Raw genomic sequence first — 27,864 nt, forward strand, 5'->3', positions numbered from 1 at the left:
TGCCACGATTCTGGCACACGGTGTTTCACATCCGCCACGATCCTGGCGCACGGTGTCACACATCTGCCACGATTCTGGCGCACATCTGCCACGATTCTGGCGCACATCTGCCACGATTCTGGGGTACGGTGTTTCACATCTGCCACGATCCTGGCGCACGGTGTTGCACATCTGCCACGATCCTGGCGCACGGTGTTGCACATCTGCCATGATTCTGGCGCACATCTGCCACGATTCTGGCACAAGGTGTTGCACATTAGACCAACCACGGTCTTTGAGGCCCGAACACATCTGAAACATGGGGCAATACATTATGGTGTAATATAATTCTGGCGCCTTCAGTTCCAGGGTCCCAGCACGGCCGCACTGATCACTGATTGCTCCCCGTGGGCTGTGTGTCCCTATTGCTCCTGCCTGGCTTCTGTGGGCACAGGAGTGTGTGGCACTAGGTGACTACTGCGGCGCTCCGCGGCTGTGTACGGTGTGCCGTGCTGCGGGCGTAGAGCGGCGCGCCCGGCACCATGGATACATAATACACCAGACAGTGCGGCTCACTCCGCCCTACGTACAGGGAAATGCTGACGTCACACACTTCTGGTCACATGACCGAAGCAGCCGCTCGCCTGTGATTGGAAAGTTAGGTGCTGGTCATGTGATTAGAGCTGCGGTCCGGATATGGACGGCGCTGTGGACGGCGGGCTGGAGCTGGTGGAGAAGCTGCCGGTATCTCAGTGTCCGCAGGTGACTATAGCGCCCTCCATGGGCTAATTGTGGGGCTGCCATCCCCAGGGTGTGCTGGGGTTTGTAGTCCCCGTGGAGATGCCTGTGTGGTCTGGTATAGAGGCTTTCCTACAAGTCCGAACTCTAGAGGGGATACGAGGACGGCGCCCCCTGTAGGTTGTGACCCCGTGTGTCCGCACACAGGACCTGTGAGAAGACGTGCGTGTCTATGGGAGGCCATTGGACATCTTGCTCAGGAAAAATCTTAACCCCTTCACGCCGCAGCCCTTTTTCTTTTTTACGTTTGTTTTTCGCTCCCCTTCTCAGAGCCATAACTTTTTTAATTTTTCCTGTATATGTGAGGGCTTATTTTTTGCGGGATGAGTTGTACTTTTGAACAACACCATTGGTTTTACCATATTTGTACTGGAAAATGGGGGAAAAAATCAATTTTTACCATCTTCACTAAATGCTAAAACTGAGCTGCCATTATGATTCTCCAGGTCATTACGAGTTGTAGTATCGCTACTTCCAACAGGTGGCGCTATAGAGTTAAGTCCTCTTTTTCTCAGAAGAGGCAATTTGCATATTTAATTTCCCAGAGGAGCATTGCACGACGGATAAGCCTCCTTACCTTGACAAGCCAGCTGGTATGTCACTCTCCATAAAGAGAAACGTTACACCTTAGACCCCAGTCCAGAGCCTCTCACCTAGCCAAATCGGTGCGAAGCATGGGCCAACAGCCCGAAACACCGTGTCTGCGAATTGAGATACTGATTTGGCTTTTATCCTAAGGCTATGTTCACACGATGCGGTTTTTGCTGCGGATCCGCAGCGGATTTGCAGCTGCGGATCCGCATCCTTTTTCCATGCAGGGTACAGTACAATGTTACCCTATGGAAAAAAAAACCCGCTGTTCCCACGTTCCTTTTTTCCGCTGGAAAATCCGCGCTGATTTTCTGCGGAAAAAAAGAAGTACCATGTCAATTCTTTCTGCGGATTCCGCAGCGGGTTTCCACCTGCACCAATAGGAAAATGCAGCTGGAAACCCGCAGTAGAAAAAGGACTGAAAACCGCAGTGAAAACCACCGCAGGTTTTGCACTGCGGTTTTCACAAATCAGGACCTGAAAAATCCGCAGCGAAAAAAGGATCGTGTGAACAAGCCCTTAGTCATATTGCACGACTCGTTAAAGGGTTGATTGTGACTTGTAGGATCGCTACTTCCAACAGGTGGCGCTATAGAGTTAAGTCCTCTTTTTCTCAGAAGAGGCAATTTGCATACGAGTTCATAGACACCAAACATGTCTAGGTTATTTTTTTTATTCAAATGCTGGAAAAACAAAACAAAGTTTGTTTAAATAAACAACCAAAAAAGTAATCTTCCAATACCCGCAGCGTCTCCTTTTTTCATGATCTCGGGGTGAGGGCTTAGTTTTTGCTCACTGAGCTGACTTTTTTAATGATACCATTTTGGTGTGGATACGATCTTTTTATCGCCTTTTATTGCATTTTAATGCAACATTGCGGCCACCAAAAAAAACGTAATTCTGGCATTTTTTTTTCCACTATGCTGAAATTCTTTCTATAGCTTGATTGGGCAATTCTGAATGCGGCGACTCCAAATATGTGTGTTTTTATTTTTGTGAAATTGTTTTATATTGAATGGGGGGGTGATTTGAACTTTTGTATATTTTTTTAATAAACTTTTTTTTTTTTTTTTTTTGCATGCTTCAATAGTCTCTATGGGATGCTAGAAGCTGCAGTTGTCTGATCGCCTCTGCTACATACAGACGATGATCAGATCGCCTGTGTGTAGCAGAAATGCTCAATGCTATGAGCGCCGACAACCGGGCCATGTGCCCCAATGGGCGAGATTAGTGACTCGCTTCCGGCGCAATCACATTAAACGCCACTGTCAAATTGACAGCGGCATTTAACAGGTTAACAGCCGTGGGTGCATTGCGATTACACCCACAGCTGTTAGGGGCACATGTCAGCTGTTCACAAGCAAGGGTTACCCCGAGACAGGGGAAATCGTGATGTCACTTATTGTGATAAGTAGAAGGGAGTTAGCTGAGCAAGATGGTGAGTTTGATTTTGTCCACATTGAGTTATAGAAAAAGCATGAGGAGGAGGGGAATATGGCTGACTAGATGGTAGCCCGATTCTAATGCATCGGGTATTCTAGAATATGTATGTAATTTATTTGTGAAGATTTTAGAATAATACATTGAATACACAGGATTCGGCCGTCCGCGACCAATTAGCGAAGCGTGGTTCAAATCCTGTGCCAATTCGTGCCTGTCGCTGATTGTTCGCGGCCAGCCACGTAGTATAAGCCCATGTAGTAAATAGGAGCCATGGAGTGTATAGCACAGCTACATAGTATATATAACAGCACAGCCCACGTAGTATATTGCACAGCCCATGTATTATATTGCACAGCCCACGCAGCATATTGCCCAGCCCACGTAGTATATAGCAATGTGGGCATCATATCCCTGTTAAAAAAAGGAATTAAAATTAAAAAATAGTTATATACTCACCTTCCGTTGGCCCCTGGATCCAGGCGAAGCGGTTACCGACGCTCCTCGCGCACTCCGGTCTCAAGAGTGCATTGCGGTCTCGCGAGATGATGACTAACGATCTCGCGAGACCGCTACGTCATCATCTCGCGAGATCGCAATGCATGGACCGGTTACCGGAGCGTCGCGAGGAGCGGTAAAGGCCTGTTTTGGATGCAGGGGCCGACGGACGGTGAGTACATAACGATTTTTTATTTTTTAAATTATTTTTAACATTAGATCTTTTTACTATTGATGCTGCATAGGCAGCATCAATAGTAAAAAGTTGGTCACACAGGGTTAATAGCAGCGTTAATGGTGTGCGTTACACCGCGGCATAACGGGGTCCGTTAACGCTGCCATTAACCCTGTGTGAGCGCTGACTGGAGGGGATTATGGAGCGGGCACTGACTGCGGGGAGGAAGGAGTGGCCATTTTGCCACCGGACTCTGCCCGTCGCTGATTGGTCGTGGCTGTTTTGCCGCGACCAATCAGCGACTTAGATTTCCATGACAGACAGAGGCCGCGACCAATGAATATCCATGACTGACAGACAGACAGAAGGACAGAAAGACGGAAGTGACCCTTAGACAATTATATAGTAGATAGATACTGCGATTCTGGACATCAAAGAGGTGATGTCTGGGCCAGGGAGGTAGATTTAAGTGTCATCATAGGTGGCATTGGAAGCCATGGGACATTATGATCTGTTAAAGGTCTAGGTCAGAGGTCTCCGACGTTCCTGACCTTGAGAGCCACATCCAGCCTTGAGAGAGGGTCGTGAGCCACATTCAGCTCCCGCCCCCCTCACAATAGTGGCAACCAAAGCCCCATTACAGACATAATGATTAACCAAAGCTTTTCCGCAAAAATCACGCCAAAGCAGTATACTAAGATCCAGGGGTTCCCACAATACCCCCATTCAGTATTCTCCTATAAAGCACTCCCAAGACACTGTTACATCCAGCTTCAAACACCTCCTCTGACAGGTGGTATCATCTTGTCTCCAGCGTACCATACTTTAATTACCTCAAAACCCCTAAGACCAAAATATGTGCTCTTCTGTGCAGGGCTGCTCACAAAATTCACCATTTTCAGATTTGCTCTTCATACCTGATTGCTAGAACTGGAGCTAATGCACCAAGCTGGCAGACAGCCGCGAGCCACAATTCATGGGACCGCGAGCCACATGTGGCTCCCGAGCTACAGGTTGGGGACCCCTGGTCTAGGTGAAGAAGAGTAGGGGTCTGAGGACAGAACATTGAGGGCAGTGCCAAATTTGCCACTAAGCACCAGAGAGTGGGTGTCTAGAGCGGAAGGCTGCAGGGGGCAGTGCCACCATGAATAAGTAAAACAAAATTAAAATAATCTCCCCCCGTTTCACCTTTGGGCCAAGTGTCAGTATCGTCATTTCAATTTGATGGGGATATCTATTTACGCTATTTCTTGCGCTTTGGGTGCACCGAACATACGCAGCTAGTTCCGGTTCGTGGGCGCATACCCTTACTGTAGCTGCCACATAAGAGGCGGTTCTCAGGGCTCCGGTCCAGTAGCCACAGATTACCCACTTGGCCAATGGGTCCTGAGTCCTGCAAATCGATTCTCACTTTGCTTTTGTTTTTTTAATTGTTTCAATGCATTTTGGAAGTAAATGAGAAAATGTCAGAATTCTGCCAGTTAGCCTACAAGTAATTAACAACAACATTTTGCCATTTGTTTGATGGAGTTACCTCTTTGCATCAGGATGGGAGTCCGATCACCATAGGCTCTATGCTGCTTTAAAGGGAATATGTTGCTATTTACCTGCAGATATGGGGGCAATCTGCAGGTAAATAGCGTTTCAATCTTGCTTGGCAGTGTAACTGGAAATGTAGCTACAGGGAGAAGTTATAGTTTCTCTGCAGCCGATCTCTTCCAGTCATCGTGGCGATAGAAGGAGCGGTTACAGTGTATGCGCAGTTAAATGGCATTTTTGTAGGTGACAGTTTCCCTTTAACTCTGGTACTGGTGAAATATGAAAGGTTTTTGTGTTGCATCTTCCTATTCTGCAGCAGGTCTTTAACCTAGAGGAAACCTTCCTCCATGATATTTTTTCAATGTAGGTCACACTTTTGGTTTTGGCTTTGAAATAAACCAAAAATGCAGGTGAAAGTGGCCTCAGGCCTGTACAAAGGCCCACAAAGTCCTAGGGAGCCATTGGGGCTCCATTTCCCACAGTGTGAAGCACCATAGGGTGGAGGGAACGGAAATGATCGGCAATTCTGCATTGCTTTTTGTGACTCCACTGTGTGATATAAATGTCGGATCTGTAGACGCCCCGCTACCCCTGTGCTATTCAGCTTCTTATACACCAGCTATTTAACAAGTTCCAATCTAGTGTAAGTCTGAAATGGTCAAAGATCAATGCTAATCTTTTTCTGTCATTTCTTTCAGTTCCTTCACAAGGTGATCGATGGCCTGTGTGGCAGGGCGCAGCCTCGATTTCAGGACTATGGCAACATCTGGAGCTTGAGGGAATGGCTGGAAGTCTTGGAGAACACCACGGCTTTTATTAAAACTGCTGTCGGCAAAGATGGATCCTCTGATGAGGTAGTCTCAGTTTTAGTTCCCATAAACAGGAGGAAGGACGTGGGAATACAGCAAACTGTTGTAATTTCCTGAAATGTAATTTTGCTCCAAACTTTGCTCTTGAGATTGAGGTAGGCTTTTTACCTACAGTGGCATCTAAAAGTTTGGGCACCCCGGTCAAAATGACTGATAGGGACAGGAAAAACACTGTCCCTATCAGGACAGGCGCAAGAGTGGAGAGCGCATCGGCGCAGAGTTTTTACCCGGGAGATGCCCTGCTGTAAAGACGCTCCAGGCTGATATCACACTGGGTAGGGTTCTCTCAGTCAGGTCAGTAGAGCGGGAAATGGCTCCTGACGACCGCTGCTTTCCTCTTCCGGCTCCATGCTGCATCCTCTGGCCGCACTTCCGGACTGCGCTCAGCAAGCTCTCCAGCGTGGAACGTATTTGCGGCACCTTTTGATGACGCGTGCGGTCCACAGTGGAACACATTTCTGGTTTTGATGGGTACCAGCATAGTCTGATCATGGAGTTTAACTCAGTTCGTTCAGAGGCACCGTCTGAACAATACTTTGTTAACCCCATTGGCCCTACTGAACCCCCTAGTCAGGGAGATTTTTAACCCCTTACTGATAGAGCCAATTTGGTACTTAATGACCAAGCCAATTTTTAAAATTCTGACCACTGTCACTTTATGAAGTTATAGCTCTGGAACACTTCAGCATATCCCACTGATTCTCTGAGATTGTTTTTCGCGACACATTGTACTTCATGTTGTTGGCAAAAAAATTTCGATATAACTTGCGTTTATTTATGAAAAAATAAACAGAAATTTGGCAAATACTTTGAACATTTTTAAACTTTCAAACTTTTAATTTTTGTACCCTTAAAACCTTAGAGTGGTGTCACACAAAATACTTAATAAATTACATTTCCCACGTGTTACACCAGCACAATTTTGGAAACAATTTTTTTTTTTTTTGTTAGGACGTTATAATGGTTACAAGTTGACCAGCGATTTCTCATTTTTCCAACAAAATTTACAAAACCTTTTTTTTTTTTAGGGACCACCTCACTTTTGAAGTGAGTTTAGGGGGTCAATATAACAGAAAATACCCAAAAGTGACACCATTCTAAAAACTGCACCCGTCAAGGTGTGCAAAACCACATTCAGTAAGTTTATTAAACCCTTCAGGTGCTTTTCATGAACTAAACGCAGTGTTCCCCAAGTTCGGTCCTCAAGAGCCACCAACGGGTCATGTTTTCAGGATTTCCTTAGTATGGCCCAGGTGATGGAATTGTTGCCTGTCTAGATGATGGAATAATTCCATCACCTGGGCAATACTAAGGAAATCCTGAAAACATGACCCGTTGGTGGCTCTTGAGGACCGAACTTGGGGAACACTGAACTAAAGCAATGTGGAAGGAAAAAATTAACATTTTACTTTTTTCACAAAAAATTTACTTTAGAAACAATTTTTTTTTAATTTTTTTTATTTTCACAAGGGTATCAGGAGGAAATGGAACACAAAATTTGTTGTGCAATTTCCCCTGAGTACGCCGATACCCCGTATGTGGGGAAAAGCCACTGTTTTGGTGCATGGCAGAGCTCAGAAGGGAGGGAGCACCGTTTGACTTTTTGAACGCAGAATTGGCTGGAATCAATGGTGGCGCTGTTGGGGGAGGATCTGAAGTGACCCTTCACGGTTGACCAAGTGATTTCCAGATTAGTCCACAGGGCGTTGCCGGCAACTGAGAATGACCAGACGGAGACGTATCTCTGTTTGGGAGGATCGAGCAGATCTCTAAGCCCTGTTTATGTCACTTCTTTGTAGTTATAGCAAGTTATACTTCAACCAATAGTATAAATTGCACTTGCAGCACTTAACCTATAAAAATGCAGGAAAACCGGAAACTACATATATGGCCGTGTCTTTGTGGCATAGAAAAAAAACAGCTTGTGCGTCAAGGTCTTACACAGCAATACACCCCGAGCCTCTTATCTTATTCAGACTAGAACAATCTGGCTTTATAACAGCTATGAACTTTTACCTAGTTAAATAACAGAATTTATCTCGTAAACAACAAGATGGAGTCAAAAAGCACAAAATGAAGCCCGCTTTACTCTTTCTTAATTTTAGTCCTTCACAGCGCCATGTCGTGTTTGGAGACCCCCTGATGTACCTAAACAGTGGATACCCCCCAATTCTAACTCCAACCCTAACCCCAACATACCCCTAATCCCAACCATAACCACAACCCTAACTTTAGCCCTAACCCTAACGAAAAAATGGAAATAAATACTTTTTTTTAATTGTATTATTTTTACATAACTAAGGAGGTGTTAAAGGGGGGTTTGATTTACAATTTTTTATTTTGATCACTGTGGTACGGTCTATCACAGTGATCAAAATGAACCAATAGTAAAAATTTCCTATTGGTGCCGGCCGGCAGATCTCTGCGCATGCACATGCGCCCGCCATTTTCTTCCCAGAAGAAGACGCCGCTGGCAAGGGGCACTTCACGGGGGGATGCAGGGACACCGGAGGTAGTTGAGGGTGGATCGGGGGACCCCATTTCTCGCTCTGATGTGCAATCACATCAAAGGAGAGAAAAATTAACCCCTTCAAGATGGTGCCTTTTTTCGATTTTGTTTTTTGCTCCCCTTCTTCCCAGAGCCATAACTTCTTTTTTTTTTTATTTCGTCAATTTGGCCATATGCAGGCTTGTTTTTTGCAGCACAAGTTGTACTTTTGAACGACCGCATTGATTTTACCATATCGTGTACTCAAAAATGGGAAAAAAATCCAAGTGTGGTGAAATTCCCCAAAAATTGCAATTCCACAAAAGGTTTTTGGATTAATTTTATTTTTGTTGTTCTACTATGCTCATCAAATGCTAAAGCTGACCTGCCATTATGATTCTCCAGGTCATTACGAGTTCATAGACATCAAACATGTCTAGGTTCTTTTTATTTGGGGAAAAAAAAAATCCACAGTTTAAAAAAAAAAAAAAATTGCGTCATTTTCCTAGACACGTAGTGTCTCCAATTTTTGTGATCTCGGGTTGGGTGAGGGCTTATTTTTTGCGCGCCGAGCTGACGTTTATATTAATTCCATTTTGGTGCAGATACGATTTTTTTTTTTATCGCTTGTTATTGCATTTTTGCAATGTTGCGGCGACCAAAAAAAGTAATTCTGGCGTTTTTTACTTTTTTTTTTTTCTCATTACACTGTTTAGCGATCAGGTTAATTCATATCCAATGTGGGTTGTTGTGTTTTGTTTTTTTTTTTGGTTTTTTTTTTGGTTTACTATTGAACACAGTCGCCGGATGATGGGACTACTCTCCAATCATGGGCTCATGCTGTCACTGTTAGATGTGAGAGCAGACATAGCTGGATGGGAGTAGTAGTCCCATCAGACGATGCCTCGCTACACAGTCGCACAGATGCCGGCAGTAAGCAGACGCACGCACGTACGTACACGTAGACAGACCCACACGCAGACGGACCCGCACGCACAGTCTTCGCCCACACACTCTTCCTCCTTCCTTTGTGCAGCGTTTTTGGCACGTAAACCTTTTTACACCTGCGGTTTAGCTGCGGATTTGACTGACTCAGTGTAAGTCAATGGGTGCAGAAACGCTGCAGATTTGCAAAAAGAATTGACATGCTGCGGAAAATAAAATGCTGCAAATCAGTGCGGAATTTTCCGCAGCATATACACACCAATTCTGGATTCCCATTGATTAATATTGCTTCAGTTACCCTCTGCGGATTTGGTGCAATTCCACACAGAAAAAACGCTGTGGATCCGCAACGTGTGCACATAGCCTTAGTGTGTAACGCCTGGGTGTGTAAGGTTATGGGCAGTCCAAAAGTAGAGAAGGTAGATTTCAAGTGGAAAAGCCAGTGACTTTCACACATCTATTCATGCAGATTTGCTGCATATTAAATTGCACATTTTTGGCAGAAATCCAAGCATCAGTTTTAGATTTTTGCCACAGATACTATCGCAAATCTGCACTGAATACTTCATCCTGAAATTCCACTATGTGAACATGCCCTAGAGCCAGGTTTGTATTTTTTAGGTAAGCGCAGAACATCAACCATGTGTGTCCACGTGTGATTTTGGTTTTTTTGCTCAAATGTGTGTTTGGAAACGTTTAAAAAGAATAAACTTCTGTAAGTTATAGCGCAAAAAGCAAAGCTGCATAAACGAAACATTTAGCTTCATCCAAATAAGCATTCAGTCATAGCACTGGTAATGTATCACTTAGGCCCGGGTCACACCTGCGAGAAAGTCGCCCATCAATACCCGGCACTGCCGCCAGCACTCGGGATCGGAGCGTTCAGCTGCATAGAAATACATACAGCTGCACACTCCGGTCCCGAGTGCCGGCGGCAGTGCCGGGTATTGATGGTAGAGACTCGTGCGACTTTCTTGCTTTGTACTAACAAGTGTCACCCAGGCCTATCAAGGAGAATATTCCATTCACTAATAAGATGCAGAGCTGTGTGTTATTTCTGGTGAGTTCACACTTTGGCCTCTTACGACCATCATTGTCAGCCTTATTAACTTTCATAGCGATTAGTGATGAGCGAATTTACTCGAGATTTCCCGAGCACGCTCGGGGGTCCTCCGAGTATTTGTGACTGCTCGGAGATTTAGTTTTCTTCCCCGCAGCTGCATGATTTGCGGCTACTAGACAGCTTGATTACATGTGGGGATTCCCTGGCAACCAGGCAACCCCCACATGTGCTCAGCCTGGCTAACAGATGTAAATCATTCAGCTGCGGCAATGAAAACTAAATCTCCGAGCACTAAAAAATAGTGGGGAAATCTCGAGTAACGAGTATATTCGCTCATCACTAATAGTGATGCAGCGCTTCCTTGCTCATCCTGCCCGGCATCAATACCGTTTTTAAAATGTAGATATTAAGGATTTTTGCCTGATGTATTCTAGTAAAGAATATCTTTTTCTTGTCTTTAAAGACTTCTAACGAATTAGGTGGATTAAATCCTGAGTATCAAGAAATGATGATCAAGTGCATAAAAAGTAGGAACCCTGAGATTAAAGAAGCCTTAGTGGAGAAGGTGTGCGCTATGTCGTCTTCTTACCTGCAAGATTTTGACTGGCAGCTAAAGGTACGTGCTTCTGCTCAGCATTAGACGGGTTGCTTTATTTCTTCTTTAACCCCTTCATCCCCAAGCCTGTTTTCACCTTCCTGGGTTTTTTTTGCCAGAGGAGTTGCCATTTTTATTGGTACCATTTTCGAGCACATGACCTTTTTTGATTGCTTTCTATTCCATTTTTTGAGAGGCAGAATGAACAAACGCCAGCAATTCAGGAACTGTTTTTTTTTTGTTTTTTTTTTAAATGCCGTTCAGTGTGGTAAAATTGATAAGGCAGCTTTATTTTTCAGGTCAGTATGATTGCAGAAATACCCCATTTATATCCCTTTTTTTTTTTTTTCTTCTCAGCTCACGGAGCTTTTGGCGGCTTGTTTTTTGCGGGATAAGATTACGCATTCAGCGATACCATTTTTGTTTACATCATACGGTGTGATCTCGTATGATGAAAAATCTGTGTGCGGGGGTTAACTAGTGTGACAGTTCTTACAGATAGGCTCGTTCCAGACATGGCGATACCAGATATGTGGGTGTTTTTTTGTTTTTTTTTTTACTCTTTTCTTTCTATTGGACTGTAGGGTTGAGCGAAACGGATCGTTCATTTTCAAAAGTCGACGACTTTTGGCAAAGTCGGGTTTCGTGAAACCCGACCCGACTCCAGCGTGGGGTCGGCCACGTGGTCGGAGATGTTGGCGCCAAAGTCGCGTTTTGTATGACGCCTTCCCCGCCATTTTTTCAGCCAATTAAGGAGTGTGGGCAGCGTGATGACATAGGTTCCGGCCTGGTTTCTGCGGCGTCATAGAGCCATATTACCGTTTGGGCTGCAGTGATTTCCGCAGTCAAACACAACATATGCTTTGGAGAGAGGGAGGGAGGGAGAGAGAGAGAGAGAGAGATATTTCACAAAACCCAACTCGACCCTAAAAAAGCAAAAGTCGCTCAACCCTATTGGACTGTACTTTTATTTCTCTGATCAGTGGTCTCATGCAGTGCAATACGCATGTACTGGGATGCATGATATTTCAGGTGTACACTGACTGTTCGCCTGGTAGACCCTGCTGCTGGCTGGGTCTAACAGGCCACAGTAGCTGGCAGACCCGGAGGTCGTTGTTAGATTTTGTTAGACAACCCTTGTTTCCCCCATGGTCGTGATGCGGCGTTGCCAGAGGGGTGAGAGAAGGAGCCCACTCGCTGCATCTAGAAGATAACGCATTAACCTCATCCTGACTTAAACCAATCAGGTTCTTATGTCTCCAGTGAGGAACAAGCGTTCTGCACTGAAATTATGGCGCCTAGAGGTAGTGCTGCAAAACCGCCCACCGTAATCGAACATCGGTGCTGCACATAACCCAGCAAGCGTAGGCGGATATTTACTGTTGGTCGAGAACCAGTTAGAAGAACATAGGAAAAAAACAGTGCCACATTTGTTCATGGTTGTGTATATTATTGCAACTCGGCTGTATTGAAATGTATTGAGCTGTGCTTCATTACCGCGCACAACCTGTGCCAGCTGTAGTGCTGTTGTTGGAAGAGGGCAGCCATTTTTTATTTATTTATTTTTTTTTTATTTTTTTTTTTTAAATCCTGTGCTACCCTTCAACACTTGTAAGCCTGGGGAAATGGTAGTTAGATGCGGAAATAACATGTATGGATAAAAGGAGGTACATCAGCCTCATCAAGTCTTGGATCCATTGTACTATATACATGCACGTTGGTCACTATACTGCTGTATTACATGGGCGATCAAGCAAGTGCAGATTTAAAGGGAGTCTGTCAGCAGGTATTTGCTATGTAATCTGAGGACAGCATGAGGTAGGGGTTAAAATACTGAACTCAACGATGTCACATGTCCGGCAGTGCGCTGTCGTTTACTTAGATTGGAGCTGTAGTCACCATGTGATTAAAATTGCTGTGACTATGGGCAATCATTTGGCTCCGCCCCCTCGTGTGGTAATCAGCTCACTGTCTATAGTTATGTATACACAGAGCTTGATAGGGGTGGGGCTAGCTTCCTCAGCTCTGCTGCACTGCTAAATCTAAAAAACTGGGTGCTTCTCAGAGCTGCTGCACCCAGTAAGTGATACATTGTTGGATTCAGCTTCTCTTTGCTAAAAATACAATTAAAAAACAAACTCTTACACAGCTCCATTGACAATAAAAAAAAAAAATACATTTTGGGTCTTACAAAATGGTGAGGCAAAACAAGTACCGTATTTAGTTTTGTTCTGTATTTTTTTTTTTTTTTTTTTTTTTTAAGCCATGAAACCGAACCTTGTTTGGTTTTGCTATAATTGTACTGACATGGAGAATCATGTTGCCAGGTAAATTTTATTGTACAATAAATGTAGTAAGAGCCAATGGCGATGTTGCTTTTTTTTTTTTTTTTTTCTCAGTAGTACAATATATTGTAAGAAGCAGAGGAAAAACGAAAGCCTAAAAAATGAAAAATAATCCAGTCCTTAAGGCGTTAATAGTGTATGAAGTATTTATTGTGAAATCTGGTGATGTCCCCTTTAAGTGTAATAAAAGGGTTGACAATAAAAGTTGTGTGTAATTGTAAGCGCGTACCGCTGACGTACAGGCATATGGCTTGCTTCCACCCGTGCCTCTCTCGGTAATAGCCCTTTGTAATTACACTGATGTCCGAGGTCTTGTGTGGACTTAGAGGTCTTTACACCTGCGAAATGCAATTACATTAAATGTGCTCCTACAAAATGGATACTCATTACGTTAAATTAAAAACAGCATGCACAACGTATTGAATCATACAGAGATGTACTGGGGCACCTCACACTTCTTGGAAAGCAATGCCTGGAAAGGACCTATTTACACTGGAAAGCTTGGTTTTAGTGGCCTTCGGTGGGTAGCAGTCTGCTACGTTGGTTTGATACTTCTCAAACCTTGTATTTTGCTCGACATGAGAATCTAATGAGGATCGTTAGGAGTGATAAGCTAGTGCAAGTGTTGTCTATACCGTCAACCCACAGAATAAATGGTCACGTTGTTTAAAGGGAACCTGTCTGGTCCAATAAATCTTAACCTGCAGGTATAGGTCTAATAGCATTATGAACAGGCCTGGCACCTTGGAGAAAATTAACTTTTCCTTCTGGGAGCCGCTGGCTTTGTCATACAGGTGTGCTTGGAGAAAGTATACATACCTCCCAACTTTTGAAGAAGGGAAAGAGGGACAAAGTCTGTGGCGCGCTTAGCAAATTTTAGGCCATGCCCCTGACCACACCCATTTCACAACTAGTCACACCAATATCCACGCCCCAACCACACACATTTAGCATTGCTGATTACACTGGGTCTTCCAGCACAACAGTGACCCAAAGCATACTGCCAAAGCAACAAAGGAGTGGCTCAAAAAGAAGCACATTAAGGTCATGGAGTGGCCTAGACAATCTCCAGGCCTTAATCCCATAGAAAACTTATGGAGGGAGTTGAAGCTCCGAGTTTCCAAGCGACAGCCTCAAAATCTTTATGATTTAGAGATGATCTGCAAAGAGGAGTGGACCAAAATTCCTCCTGATATGTGAGCAAAACTCCTCATCTACAAAAAATGGCTGATTGCTGTGCTTGCCAACAAGGGTTTTACCACCAAGTATTAAGTCTTGTTTGCCAGTAGGATCAAATACTTATTTCTCTTCAAAAGTACTGTTTCCTCATACATGCCCCCATTCCCCCGTACTGTTTCCTCGTACATGCCCCCCTTCAAGACGTGAGTACAATTAATCCCTTGCTTCCGGCGCGCTGCAGCTTCTCTGCGCCGGCTGTCAGCTTAACAACCGGCACAGAGAACGGCCGACTCCAGTCCAGGGGCAACAGAATGCAGCCGCCAGGGGAGACACTGCGGACCTCCGCATTGCGAGGACTGACTGCGCTCCCCTGAAGGCGGCGCCTGGGGCACATGCCCCAGCTGCCCACCCTGCCGGGAAAAGTAAGATCCTGGCTAGGACAGGGGGACAGAGTCTGAAATTCGGGATGGTCCCGCTTGATCATAAGTACCCACTTTGCTGCTTTGTACAACACCACAGACCACGCCAGTGCCATACAAACCCTATAGTGACTGTAATCCTCCAGCAAAGCCTGGCGTCCAGAACAATACACATGTAATCACCCAGGACATGGCAGCCCCCAAAGCCCAGTCCTCACCTGAACTGCTCCATGCCTCACATTGCAGTAGGCTCTGGGTGAAATCATCCTACTCCCTCGGTGTGATAGGAGGACACAATTGTGACACTCTGTGCCTGTGCGCAGGGGCAGCTGATAATGCACACAGGATTCTGGGAGCTGTAGTTCCTGGCGGCTGTTCTCTGCTATCAAAAAAGCGTTCCGGAACTACAGCCCCCACAATAGATCCGGCTGTGCAAAGACTGAGGTGGGTGGGCCGATGGGCGGGCCAACCCACGACTTAAAAAAACAAAACAAAAACCCTTGCAGCCGCTGAGGGAGAAACTGCTGACCGCTGCATTAGGCGGCCCGACTGCGCCCCCCTACCGCTGGATTCGGGACGGTTGGGAGGTATGAATATACTCATGGCTCACAGCATTGAGGGCGACTGCTTTAAGCACGCTCTGGTACGGACTAACAGCCGGTTCTGAAAAGCATCAGGACAAAGCTGGCTGGCAGTAATTTCTGGGGTGTGTTACAGCCGCCACTCTGAACCGTGACTGAAGTTGTACTTGCATGACTGAAAGCTGGCAGATCTCGGGACATACGTTGTGGGTAGAGTGGGGTCTACCTCGCTCATCACTAAATTCTTAAAATATTGCCTGTACTCTCATACAGGTGGTTGGCAATTCACTTTTTTGAGAGATAAGTGTTTAAATTTCAAAACTGTCCTAAATAGGTTATCCAACAATAGAATATCTCAGGTTTACGTGGAATATACCGTATATACTAGAGTACATGTCGACCCGAGTATAAGCCAAGGCACCTAATTTTGCCCCGAAAAACTGGGAAAACTTATTGACTCGAGTATAAGCTGGGTATGCATTTTCCACTCATCCCTATCCTGGTATGCATTGCTCCCCGTCCCTGTCCTTGTATGCATGGCTCCCCGTCCCTGTCCTTGTATGCATGGTGTATATATACACTGTTCAGAAAAGTGAAGGGAACACTTAAACAACAGAACATAACTCCAAGTAAATCAAACTTCTGTGAAATCAAACTGTCCACTTAGGAAGCAACACTGTTTGACAATTTCACATGCTGTTGTGCAAATGGAAAAGACAACAAATGGAAATTATTGGCAATTATCAAGACACAATAAAGGAGTGGTTTTGTAGGTGGGGACCACAGACCACATGTCAGTACCAATGCTTTCTGGCTGATGTTTTGGTCACTTTGCAATGTTGCTTGTGCTTTCACACTCGTGGTAACATGAGACGGACTCCACAACCCACACAAGTGGCTCAGGTAGTGCAGCTCATCCAGGATGGCACATCATTCCGAGCTGTGGTAAGAAGGTTTGCTGTGTCTGTTAGCGTAGTGTCCAGAGGCTGGAGGCGCTACCAGGAGACAGGGCAGTACACCAGGAGATGTGGAGGGGGCCATAGGAGGGTAACATCCCAGCAGCAGGACCGCTACCTCAGCCTTTGAGCAAGGAGGAACAGGAGGACCACTGCCAGAGCCCTGTAAAATGACCTCCAGCAGGCCACAAATGTGCATGTGTCTGCGCAAACGGTTAGAAACCGACTCCATGAGGATGGTCTGAGTGCCCGACGTCCACAGATGGGGGTTGTGCTCACAGCCCAACACCGTGCAGGATGATTGGCACTTGCCACAGAACACCAGGATTGGCAAATTCGCCACTGGCGCCCTGTGCTCTTCACAGATGAAAGCAGGTTCACACAGAGCACATGTGACAGAGTCTGAAGACGCCGTGGAGAGCGATCTGCTGCCTGCAACATCCTTCAGCATGACTGGTTTGGCCGTGGGTCAGTAATGGTGTGGGGTGGCATTTCTTTGGAGGCCCGCACAGCCCTCCATGTACTCGCCAGAGGTAGCCTGACTGCCATTAGGTACTGAGATGAGATCCTCAGACCCCTTGTGAGACCATATGCAGGTGCGGTTGGCCCTGGGTTCCTCCTAATGCAGGACAATGCCAGACCTCATATGGCTGGAGTGTGTCAGCTGTTCCTGCAAGATGAAGGCATTGAAGCTATGGCGTGGGCCCGCCTGTTCCCCAGACCTGAATCCAATTGAACACATCTGGGACATCATTTCTCTCACCATCCACCAACGTCACGTTGCACCACAGACTGTCCAGGAGTTGCAGGATGCTTTAGTCCAAGTCTGGGAGGAGAGCCCTCAGGAGACCATCCGCCGCCTCATCAGAAGCATACCCAGGCGTTGTAGGAAGGTCATACAGGCACATGGAGGCCACATACACTACTGAGCATCATTTCCTTGTCTTTAGCCATTTCCACTGAAGTTGGATCAGCCTGTAACTTGATTTTCCACTTTGATTTTGAGTATCATTCCAAATCCAGACCTTCATGGGATATTACTTTTGATGTACACTACCGTTCCAAAGTTTAGGGTCACTTAGAAATTTCCTTGTTTTTGAAAGAAAAGCACAGTTTTTTCCAATGAAGCTAACATTAAAAGATTCAGAAGTACACTCCATACATTGTTAATGTGGTAAATGACTATTCTAGCTGCAAGATTTACAACTGGAATATTTCATTCAGTGATATCTAGATGTGCTATTTGAGTGTTCCCTTTATATTTTTTTTGAGCAGTATGTGTGTATATAATTTCTGGGAGGAATACTTCATTTTCTGGAACAATATCAAGGGCGCTATTATGCTTGGACATGACTGTATGTGTATATACTATTATATTATATTTCATTTTTATCCTGGTGTAAATGCTGCTGTTCTTTTGCATCCGACTTTCTGCACTAGCGTACATCTAGCCTTAGAAAAGTTGAGGACTATGCCTACTTGGCTTAGAAGAATACATTTACACACGAGGAACAGGGCTCAGGAGGAAAAGAAAAAGCCATGCCAGATTCAGAAGAAAGGCAGCATTTACACCATGTTAAAAATTACGTATTCATTGACGGTGACGATGAGCATGCATTACAAACTGTACTGCTATAATTTATATAATGTTATAAAAAAAAATCTCAAAATAATTGTAAATGCAAAACCGTATAAATCCATCAGTTATCTTCGGTGATGAGCTCTCTAATCCATCACTTGTATTGGCTACCAGCGCTGTGCACCAGAGCCGCGGCATCCCAGACAGGAAGGTAGAAATGTAAATCGAGCTGAATGGCCGACATGCCCTTCCTGACCCCTATGACCCTATTTTCTCCAAGCTAACATTCAATTTCACAATGGTGAATTTTCATTAGGGCCTGGACACTTGCAATCTAAAAGCCAAGTGAACAATATAGGAGCCTTCGGATTGGCAATTTTTAGTAAAAGGATACCGCAGTTTTGCACGTTTCTCCATGAAGGTTATTGGTTTGTACATGAGACTTACAATGAACCCGAAGCTTGGAGTATTTTAATTTGCAGACTTCATTTTCTATCCTTGTGCGCGGCAAGTGGCAGCGGCTCTCGTGGTTCCTCTGACCTCATGGTAATGATTCATCGGGTTCCTGTAGAATGTCGTTTTTTCATCTTTTATTTGCTACACATTTGGAAAAATGAATTGCAAATGTAATATAGTTGCCATTCTGTGTTTTTAGGCTTGCGCTGCATGCATTTTTCACGTTTGGCCAAGTCCAGGTTCTTTATCCCCATTTTTTTTTTTTTTTTTCTATTTTTCAGAGAATTGGTTTGGAACAAATGGAACATTGAAAAATGATGAATTTTAAGTGAATTTCTGACCTGAAATAGCTCACAGAGAAATAACAGCAAGCATCATGTTGTTCTGAGCCCATCTGCCGCTTGATATCGATTTATCTCCGTGATTGAATTGTAGTGGTGGTCTGAATGTAAAACTGAAAATGTGAGAAACGGAGAACATTCCGCTCATTAGGGAGCGGTGTTTCAGAGTCTTGCTGATTTCATACATTTATTCATTGATTGTCAGTGAAATGTTGCAGCTCAGGACTGAATAGAGCCTTGCATCATCCTCCTTTCCTACAGTAATTGCATGGATTTTACCACATTCGAAGTAAAGTACAGAACTGAACGATTTATTTTATAGCAAGAACAAAATGTTCATGTCAGCACCACATGATTGTAATATTGGACCATATGCCGTGGTACCAGGAGAAGGCCCCTTTCTCACATCAGTTTTTGCCGTCAGGCTCAGTCCGGCGAATTTTGAAAAAAAACTGATCCGGCGAATGATGCCGCAGGATCAGATTTTTTTTTGCATAGACTTGTATTAGCGACGGATTGCGTAGAATGGCCACACGTTTCATTCGTTTGCCTGATCCGGCGAAAATTGTTGATCCGGCGGTGGGGAAAAAAACGTACAAAGTTACATTTTTGCTTGTCTCTGGTGAAAAACCGGACAACGCCATATCCCGCGGCGTTCTGCGTTTGCTACAATGGAACCCTATGGCGCCGGATCCGTCAAATTATGGAATCAGGCGACGGATTCCATTTGTTTTGTTTTTTTAACTGAGCATGATCCAATTTTTTTTTAGATCCAATTAGCTGGTTCAGCTAGTCGGATCCATCGCATCAGTTTTTCACAATCTGCAACGGATCCGTTTTTTTCAACATTCGACGGATTGTGACTGACGGCAAAAAATTGATGTGTGAAAGCAGCTTAAGCGGTGGTTTCTGCAATGCCAAGAGGGAAGCGTAGTGGTGATATCCATTCATCAGTTGTCTAATAATCGTATTATTTTATTAACCTGCTATGTGATTTCTGCTCAAATTCAAATTTTATTTAGGATTTTTATTTTTTCTTGGAAAATTCTATGATGGATAATGCTGGTGCTGGTCTTTTAAATCTTAAGAACAGCACCCGCGCCCCACCTCATTGCCTACAAAATTCATCAGTCATATGTTTGAATCCACCTGCCCAGTATTCAGTAGGTCCCCTATGGGCACCAAAACAGCTGACCTGCATCTGTGTTTTTTTTTTGTTTTTTTTTTTAAACTATTCACACTTTTGACTCAAAAAAACTAAATACAACCTTCAAATCCCCTTTATGCAGTTTTCCGCATGATCCAAGTTTCAGATGTTTCTCTCCTGGAACTATTTCTACCTGTAATATAGGCTGGATGTGAGCTCTGGGTGTATGCGGTGCTGTTGTCTTCATCAGCTTGTATATCTGCTTGGCTGGAATACAAGATGTATTTCTTCTTCATGTGCTTTCCTTAATAGGCCAGATTCACATATCCATGCTTCTCTGTTCAAGTACCGGCCACATAGTTACCCTAGGTCCATCATGTTCAACCTTTCGCCACCATTTGTACATTTTGTCACTAAATTAACTATAACCCGCAATATTATGTGTTTTGAGGATATTATACAGCCCTTGTATAAAAGTTGTTCTAGTGTCTGCCATTACTGCCTCTTGTGGTCGGCAGTCCACAGTCTGACTGCTCTAACTATAAAGAACCCTTTCCTATTTAGCTGCAGGAATCGCCTTTCTTCCACCTTAATGAGTGGCCTCTGGTCCTTTGTACAGTCTTTGGAAGGAATAAGTCATGTGCCGTCCCCTGTACTGACCACACATATATTTATACATGTAAAGGCGTCTTTTTTTTTTTTTTTTTTTTTTCTAAACTAAACAAGCCCAACCTTTCCAACCTCTCATCATATGAGAGGCCTTCTATCCCTTGTAATAATTTAGTTCTCCGCCTTTGATCTAACTCTAACTTCTGAATATGCTTTTTTTTTTTAAATGTAGAGCCCAAAACTGGATCCCATATTTTAGACGTGGCCTTACAAGTAATTTTATAGGGGGTAATAATACATTGGGATCGCAGGATTATATATATATATATAATGTATGTGTATGTATATATAATTTTTTTTTTTTTTTTTAATGCATCCTTAGATCTTGTTTGCTTTTGCAACTGCTGCTTGACATTGAGTCCTGCTGCTCAGCTTATTTGTAACCAGAATACCCAAGTCCTTCTCCTGTTCTGTATACTCCCATTTATTGTATGTGCAGCTATAGGATTACTCCGTCCTAGGTACATTATGCTACATTTAGCTACATACCACAATACATGGGAAGCTCTCGAGTCTCTTATCCCAAACTCAACAGACTCCTAAGCATTCATGGGGCTGTGAAGTTTGGTTTAGGAGACCCTTGGGTGGTCCATTATATCACGTTCCGTACTTGGACTGCAAAACACGGATGTTTGAATCTGGCCTTATCTGTAGCCTTTACTCTCTGCCCTCCTTCAGAAGGTTGATGCTTTATCCTCCTTCCAATGCAGATCTATGTACGAGACCCTTTTTCATCTGCTAACTCAAATAATTCGAGTTGGGTCGGAAGACCAAAGAACCATCAGTAACACGAGCTCTGACTGATTTGCAGTAGTTTTTACAGAGCTCTCTGCTACATGAACGACTTATAGAAACTCTACAGCAGGAAAATTGTAGAACATCATTATTAATGAAGACTATTTAAAAAGCTGTCCAGATTTTGCATTTGCAAAACTATTGAGCAATAAAACAAAAATTATAAATTGTGAGCTTGGGCTCTTTGGTTTGAACTTTTCCAGCACTGATGCTCATTCTTGACATTTTGTTTTCACCTTCCCACCCTGACCAATTGCCAGATCTGCCTCTGCTGCCTTTATTAGTGTATTATATTGTGACTACTCTTCACTTCAGCTCCGAATCCCTGTTAGAGTATGCTCATACGTCGCTTTTTTACATGCGTGCGTTTGCAGCATTTTTACTTCCATTGTTTTCACCTATTCATTTGAATGGGTGAAAAGCGCTGGAAGATCGATGTCTCTCAGGAAAAAAAAACACAGCAGAACTCAAAATATGCGTGCTAAAAAAAATCCAGCGTGGGCATGAACTTTCAGAAATCTCATTGATTTACGCTGGTACTGTAAAAACATTGCGTATTTTACATGTGACCATACCGTAATACTGCAGAAGTCATGCAGAGCGATCCTGCACAGCTTTGGTTGGAAATAACGTTGCTTGTTTGGTTGGAAACCATGTTGTATTTTAATGGTCTCCACCTCCTGTGTAGTTTAAATCTGCTCTTGTCTGAGTATTTTTCTGGGTTTTCCCTCCAGCTTGCTATGTCCAGTGATAAGCTCTCTACATTGCAAATGCCACTTGTGAATCTCGACCTGGATATTGTAGAAAACGGCGCGATCGCACCAGTCTCCATTGAGATGAATAAAGAAGAGTTGCAGAATCTTATCAATTCTCTGGAGGCAGCTAACAAGGTATGTGCTGGCCTTTTATCTATCCTATTATTCCAGATCACCTTTCTTCCTCCACAATATCTGCTGTCTAGATGCTGCTGAATGCATTGAGATGACATCGCCGTGATTTATTTGGACTGGATTTCCTGAAAGTGCTACGTTATACAAATGTAATGCTGGAAATTAGACGTGATAAATGGAGCATCTTACCACCTTCTACAGGAGCCTACAGCACGATATTACCTGTGAAGGCCAGCACTGTTCTTCTGCATGATTTATATGTGAAGCTAAAAAAGTCTCCATATTTTAGTCCATTAGGAAATTACTTTTTCACGGTATTGGACATTTTTCTGTTTGAAATTATAATGAAGTTCTGTATGTGGAAAATTCAAAGAAAAATGGATGGAAAGTAACATGTATCTCTATAATATGTATGTCAGAAAATAAGGAATATTCTCCAGATTTCATTAGCTTGGGCAATACAAATCGGCATATACAAAATGGAGTATGTCACATACACCATTCTTAGTATGTGACGTGGGCTCTGACTGCAAGGGTTACAGTAGCACCTCCCACTTGATCTTGCACTCGACCTCTGTTTTAGGCTGCAAAGTGAGCACATGTCACACCCCAATACAATCCACACAACCCAGATACACAACACGCTTCCATCATTCCTCAAACACACGGGGTGATGAGTCCCCGACATATATATTACTGTCCAACTGTCAAAAGGCCACACACTCTCCTAAATCCACATAGTCGTCCATACAGAATAATGGGCCCCACATAGTCGTCCATACAGAATAATGGGCCCCACATAATCGTCCATACAGAATAATGGGCCCCACATAGTCGTCCATACATTATAATGGGCCCCACATAGTCGTCCATACAGATTAATGGGCCCCAAGTAGTGATCCATACAGTATAATGGGAAGTCTTTGCTGGTGTTGTGGGCCAAATATAATCGCCCTGCGAGCCAGAGTGCTTTAGAGTATTGTAGTGCAGCGGGGTTGGTGCAGTGCAACAGATTGGTCCCTGCCTAAGAAAAGTTCAAAGCAAATGTCTTCTAATGTCCAAAGAAACTCACAACTGGAAAAACAAACGGTGTCCTCCGCATCACAGCCGGGAGGGAAAGATAGTCCGTATCCGAGACCTGTTGTCGTGGGCGACTGTACTGCCGTGTCACGCTGAGGGGTGCCAAGCCTTTTGGCTTCGCTCGGCTCTGTGTTACTTCACACAGGCTGAGCTTTGCAGAGCCGCCTGCTCTGCAGTTGCAAACCAACCCTTTGCTGCAGGGTTTTTAAATGGAATCTGTGGCCATGGGCCACTTGTAAGGCCCGATCCAGAAATAAAAGCCCTTAACGGGTTTTCCTGAACATTGCCTTGGCCAAATCGCTTGACCAGGTTCACATTTACTTTTATTTTGCCTTGTGACTCACGGGCGTCCTGCTGTGAACACAAGGCACTCCGGCAGGTCTAACAGGACTCCATCCGTATCCTGCGGAATACATATCAACCCTCGCATATGATCGCCCTTACTGCCTCACAGTATACAAGGCCCAATCTTTTTAAAGTTTTAAGCTTTATATACAAAAAGCACAGAACTTACAAGAAAGGGTATAAAAAAAGAAAAATAAAGCAACATGTATGTAAGCAAAACAGTTAAAAACTAAAATTGGAGAAATAACAAATGCGTCTGTCTAAAGTTATTCTTTTATATGCCTGGTTCTGGGCTCAAGTTTCCAAAACAGACTAGATTGTAGTATTATCAACCAAAATGTCCAAAGTGATATAAAAGGCACTTCTACATACAATACCACACAATTCCCATTTAACACAGTGTTTATGGAAATATGAAGAGATCCCAAGTAAAGATAAAAATTAACTTTTAATAATAAAATCAATTAAAAAGCAAAATTACTGTCAAAGGACACCAAACAAGTGAATACACCAATAATGTACTGAAGTTAATAATACAAGGGATATTCTACATTAACAATCATAATGCAGACACAATAATACTGCTATGCCTATATGGATGCAATTTATGAGGCCCCACAGTTCTATGCAGTAACTGCAATAATACAAAATACTATATTATCAATGTAAATGAAAAACTGGGACTTGACATGTAATGGCAGGGATACCCCTAAAGAATATGCTTATCAAGGCCCACCAAACTGACATTCAGCCATGTGAAGTGGATGATGTGATAAAGTAAAGTGGTAGATATAATATCCCCATATAGATCAGTCCAAGTGTGGGGCTAATACAGATTATATTATCAGTGTTTCCCACAACCAAACTGCCAATAGTCCCATCAATCCTTTATAAATGTAAACATTACCTGTACCAAAGGTGCTCTATTTGTTCGGTGACGTACGTTTCGCCGCCAACTTCTTCCGGGGGCGTCCTGGAGTGATGGTTGTTGGAAATGGGCCTCTATACACCTATGAAGATATTGCATTACAAACCAGATGTTTGCAGCTAGAATAGTCATTTACCACATTAACAATGTATAGAGTGTACTTCTGAATCTTTTAATGTTAGCTTCATTGGAAAAAACGGTGCTTTTCTTTCAAAAACAAGGAAATTTCTACGTGACCCTAAACTTTGGAACGGTAGTGTACATCAAAAGTAATATCCCATGAAGGTCTGGATTTGGAATGATACTCAAAATCAAAGTGGAAAATTAAGTTAGGCTTCTTTCACACTTGCGTCGTGTGACGTACGTCACAATCCATCGTTTTGGGAAAAAAATGGATCCTGCAAATGTGCCCACAGGATGCGTTTTTTTTCCCATAGACTTGTATTGCCGACGGATCGCGACGTATGGCCACATGTCCCGTCCGTCGTGTTTTGGCGGACCGTCGGCACGAAAAAAACGTTCAAGGGAACGTTTTTTCGTACGTCGCGTCTGCCATTTCCTACCATGCATGCGCGGTCGGAACTCCGCCCCCTCCTCCACGGGACTTTACAATGGGCAGCGGATGCGTTGAAAAACTGCATCCGCTGCCCACGTCATACCAAATTTGTACAACATGCGTTGGTACGTCGCGCTGACGCTTAGCAACGGACCCGTACAGACGCAAGTGTGAAAGAAGCCTTACAGTCTGATTCAACTTCAGTGGAAATGCCTCAAGATAAGGAAATGATGCTCAGTAGTGTGTGTGGCCTCCACGTGCCTGTGTACCCTCCCTACAATGCCTGGGCATGCTCCTGATGAGGCAGATGTTCTCCTGAGGGATATTTTCCCAGATCTGGATTAAAGCATCAGTCAACTCCTGGACAGTCTTTGGTGCAATGTGGCGTTGGTGGATGGAAAGAGACATGTGCTCGATTGGATTCAGGTCTGGGAAAGTGGGAAAGGGCAGGCCAGTCCATAGCATCAATGCCTTAATCATGCAGGAACTGCTGACACACTTCAGCCACATGAGGCCTAGCATTGTCATGCGTCAGAAGGAACCCAGGGCCCAGTGCACCTCAATATGGTCTCACAATGAGTCTGAGGATATCATCCTAGTACCTAATGGCAGTTAAGGTTTCTCTAGCTAGCACATGGAGGGCTGTGCGGCCCTCCAAAGAAATGCCTGCCAGCACCATTACTGACCTGCCAAAATGGTCAGGTTGGAGGATGTTGCAGGCAGCAGTACGTTCTCCACGGCGTCTCCAGTGTCTGTCACGTGTGTTACATGTGCTCAGTGTGAACCTGCTCTCTTCCATGGAGCACAGAGGGCCAATATCGAATCTGCCAATCTTGGTGTTCTCTGGCACTGCTCCTCCTGTTCCTCCTGGCACAAAGGAGGAGGTAGCTGTGCTGCTGCTGCTGGGTTATTGCCCTCCTACGGTCCCCTCCACATCTCCTGGTGTAATGGCCTGTCTCCGGATATCTGCTCCATGCTCTGGACACTGTGCTGACAGACACAGCTACCGTCTTGCCACATCTCGCTTTCATGTGCCATCATAGATGAGCTGACCAACCTGGGGCAACTTCTTTTGGGCTGTACGGTAGACACTGCCTTATTCTACTGTACCGCTAGGGGTGAGAACAATGATAAAATGCAAAAGTGACCAAAACAGCTAAAAAGGATGAGAACAGAGAAATGATCTGTGATCACCCCTGCGGAACCACTCCTTTTAGAGGGGTTGCCTTGCTAATTGCCTCTCACTTCTACCTGTTGTCTGTTCCACTTGAACAGCAGCAGGAGAAATTGATTCACAATCATTGTTGCTTCATAACAGGACAGGTTGATTTCACAGAAGTGTCATTGACTTTCAGTTACATTGTGTTATTTAAGTGTTCCCTTTATTTTTTTTTAGCAGTGTGTATCTATGGAAAATGGCTGCTGAAGAATATTTGTTAAGGACTTGGACCTTTTATCTAGCCCTCTGGATAATACAGAATCTATTAGATGGTCATGTGACCTCTACATAAAGACAATAAAGAAATACAAACGCCAGTTTCTCTTTTAGTTACACTATCATATCCCAAAGCGGATTGAACCTCAAACGTTGATGACTATTTCTGTTTCTGAAAGGTAAAATAATATAGTCTGAACTTCTGTCCAGAATAAGATGTCAGTGGCTCCTCTCCGGGCAGTGGAGGTCAATAGATTCAACTTGTACCATTTTTTTTTTATATATATATACATATATATATGTATTCGTTTGTTCTAGTGCTCTGTGTTTTATTAACATTTTATTCATGTTGTCAGGTCGTCCTTCAACTGAAATGATGTCGAATTGGTGGATGATTACTTTCTCCGTAAGACAACGTTGCTGTAGCCCTGATTATGGATTAATGTGGTCAAATATGTCGACAACGTATCCAAAACATTACCAGATTTTCCTCAGCGTGCATTTATTACTCACACTTGTATGAATGTGCTGCACGGTCATCGGTGCCCCAGAATTCTCACTTTAGAAGAATACATGGACTGCTTGTAAGGTGGTCACACGTGTTCAATAGCGGAGCGCTCGTGCTGCTGACCGCTATTTTTCCAACCACTACCTTCACCATAATACATATGCACAGTCAGGTCAGCTGAGCGTGAATGTGTTTTTAAGGAGATGGGAGAGTGAGCCAATGCTGGATTCCTCTGGCATTAACCAATTTACTCTGTCAACATGCCTGCTCCTTTTTCTTCTCAAACAGCTTTATCCTTTTTTTTTTCTCTTGACATCTGTTGGAAAGCGATTGGAGATCCCATACAAAGATGGTTATTTGGACCCACCTTTCAGCTTGCTTTGCTCTGCGAATGGGCATCTTTAGTATTGCAGAAGTATACATATACTTTTTGTATTATTGTTTTTGTGTTTTTTTTCTTTTTTCTTGAACAACAATTTACGTTTCTTTGTTTTTGTATGTACAACTTATTTCCAGTCCATGGTATAAATGTAGGTAGAATTGTTGTTTTCAAGTATATTTCACAATGCAACAATGCTTTATACTTTGAAGATTAAAAAAAAAAAAAAGCAAAAACAATAAACCGAATAAAACAAAAAATATATTTTTTGTGTGGCTAAATTGTGTGCTTATAAC

General features: G+C 43.8%; 1 protein-coding gene across 1 annotated transcript; it reads left to right on the forward strand.

Moving 5' to 3' along the window:
• The first annotated feature begins 585 nt into the window (after nucleotides 1–585).
• On the forward strand, nucleotides 586–27,645 carry COMMD8 (COMM domain containing 8). Its single transcript, XM_077279818.1, has 5 exons — nucleotides 586–741; nucleotides 5,719–5,874; nucleotides 10,849–11,001; nucleotides 22,182–22,337; nucleotides 27,038–27,645. The coding sequence occupies exons 1-5, from the start codon at nucleotides 676–678 to the stop codon at nucleotides 27,056–27,058; spliced, it is 552 nt and encodes a 183-aa protein (XP_077135933.1). The 5' UTR covers nucleotides 586–675; the 3' UTR covers nucleotides 27,059–27,645.
• Nucleotides 27,646–27,864: the final 219 nt, after the last annotated feature.

This window comes from Ranitomeya variabilis, chromosome 1 (genome assembly GCF_051348905.1).
Source record: "Ranitomeya variabilis isolate aRanVar5 chromosome 1, aRanVar5.hap1, whole genome shotgun sequence".
NCBI classification, from domain to species: Eukaryota; Metazoa; Chordata; class Amphibia; order Anura; family Dendrobatidae; genus Ranitomeya; species Ranitomeya variabilis.

Excerpts from the sequence above, each read along its gene's own strand:
- COMMD8 (XM_077279818.1), top strand. The coding sequence starts at position 676 with ATGGACGGCGCTGTGGACGGCGGGCTGGAGCTGGTGGAGAAGCTGCCG. Across the intron at positions 742-5,718 it reads CGGTATCTCAGTGTCCGCAG|TTCCTTCACAAGGTGATCGA; the intron begins GTGACTATAGCG and ends CATTTCTTTCAG. Across the intron at positions 5,875-10,848 it reads AAGATGGATCCTCTGATGAG|ACTTCTAACGAATTAGGTGG; the intron begins GTAGTCTCAGTT and ends TTGTCTTTAAAG.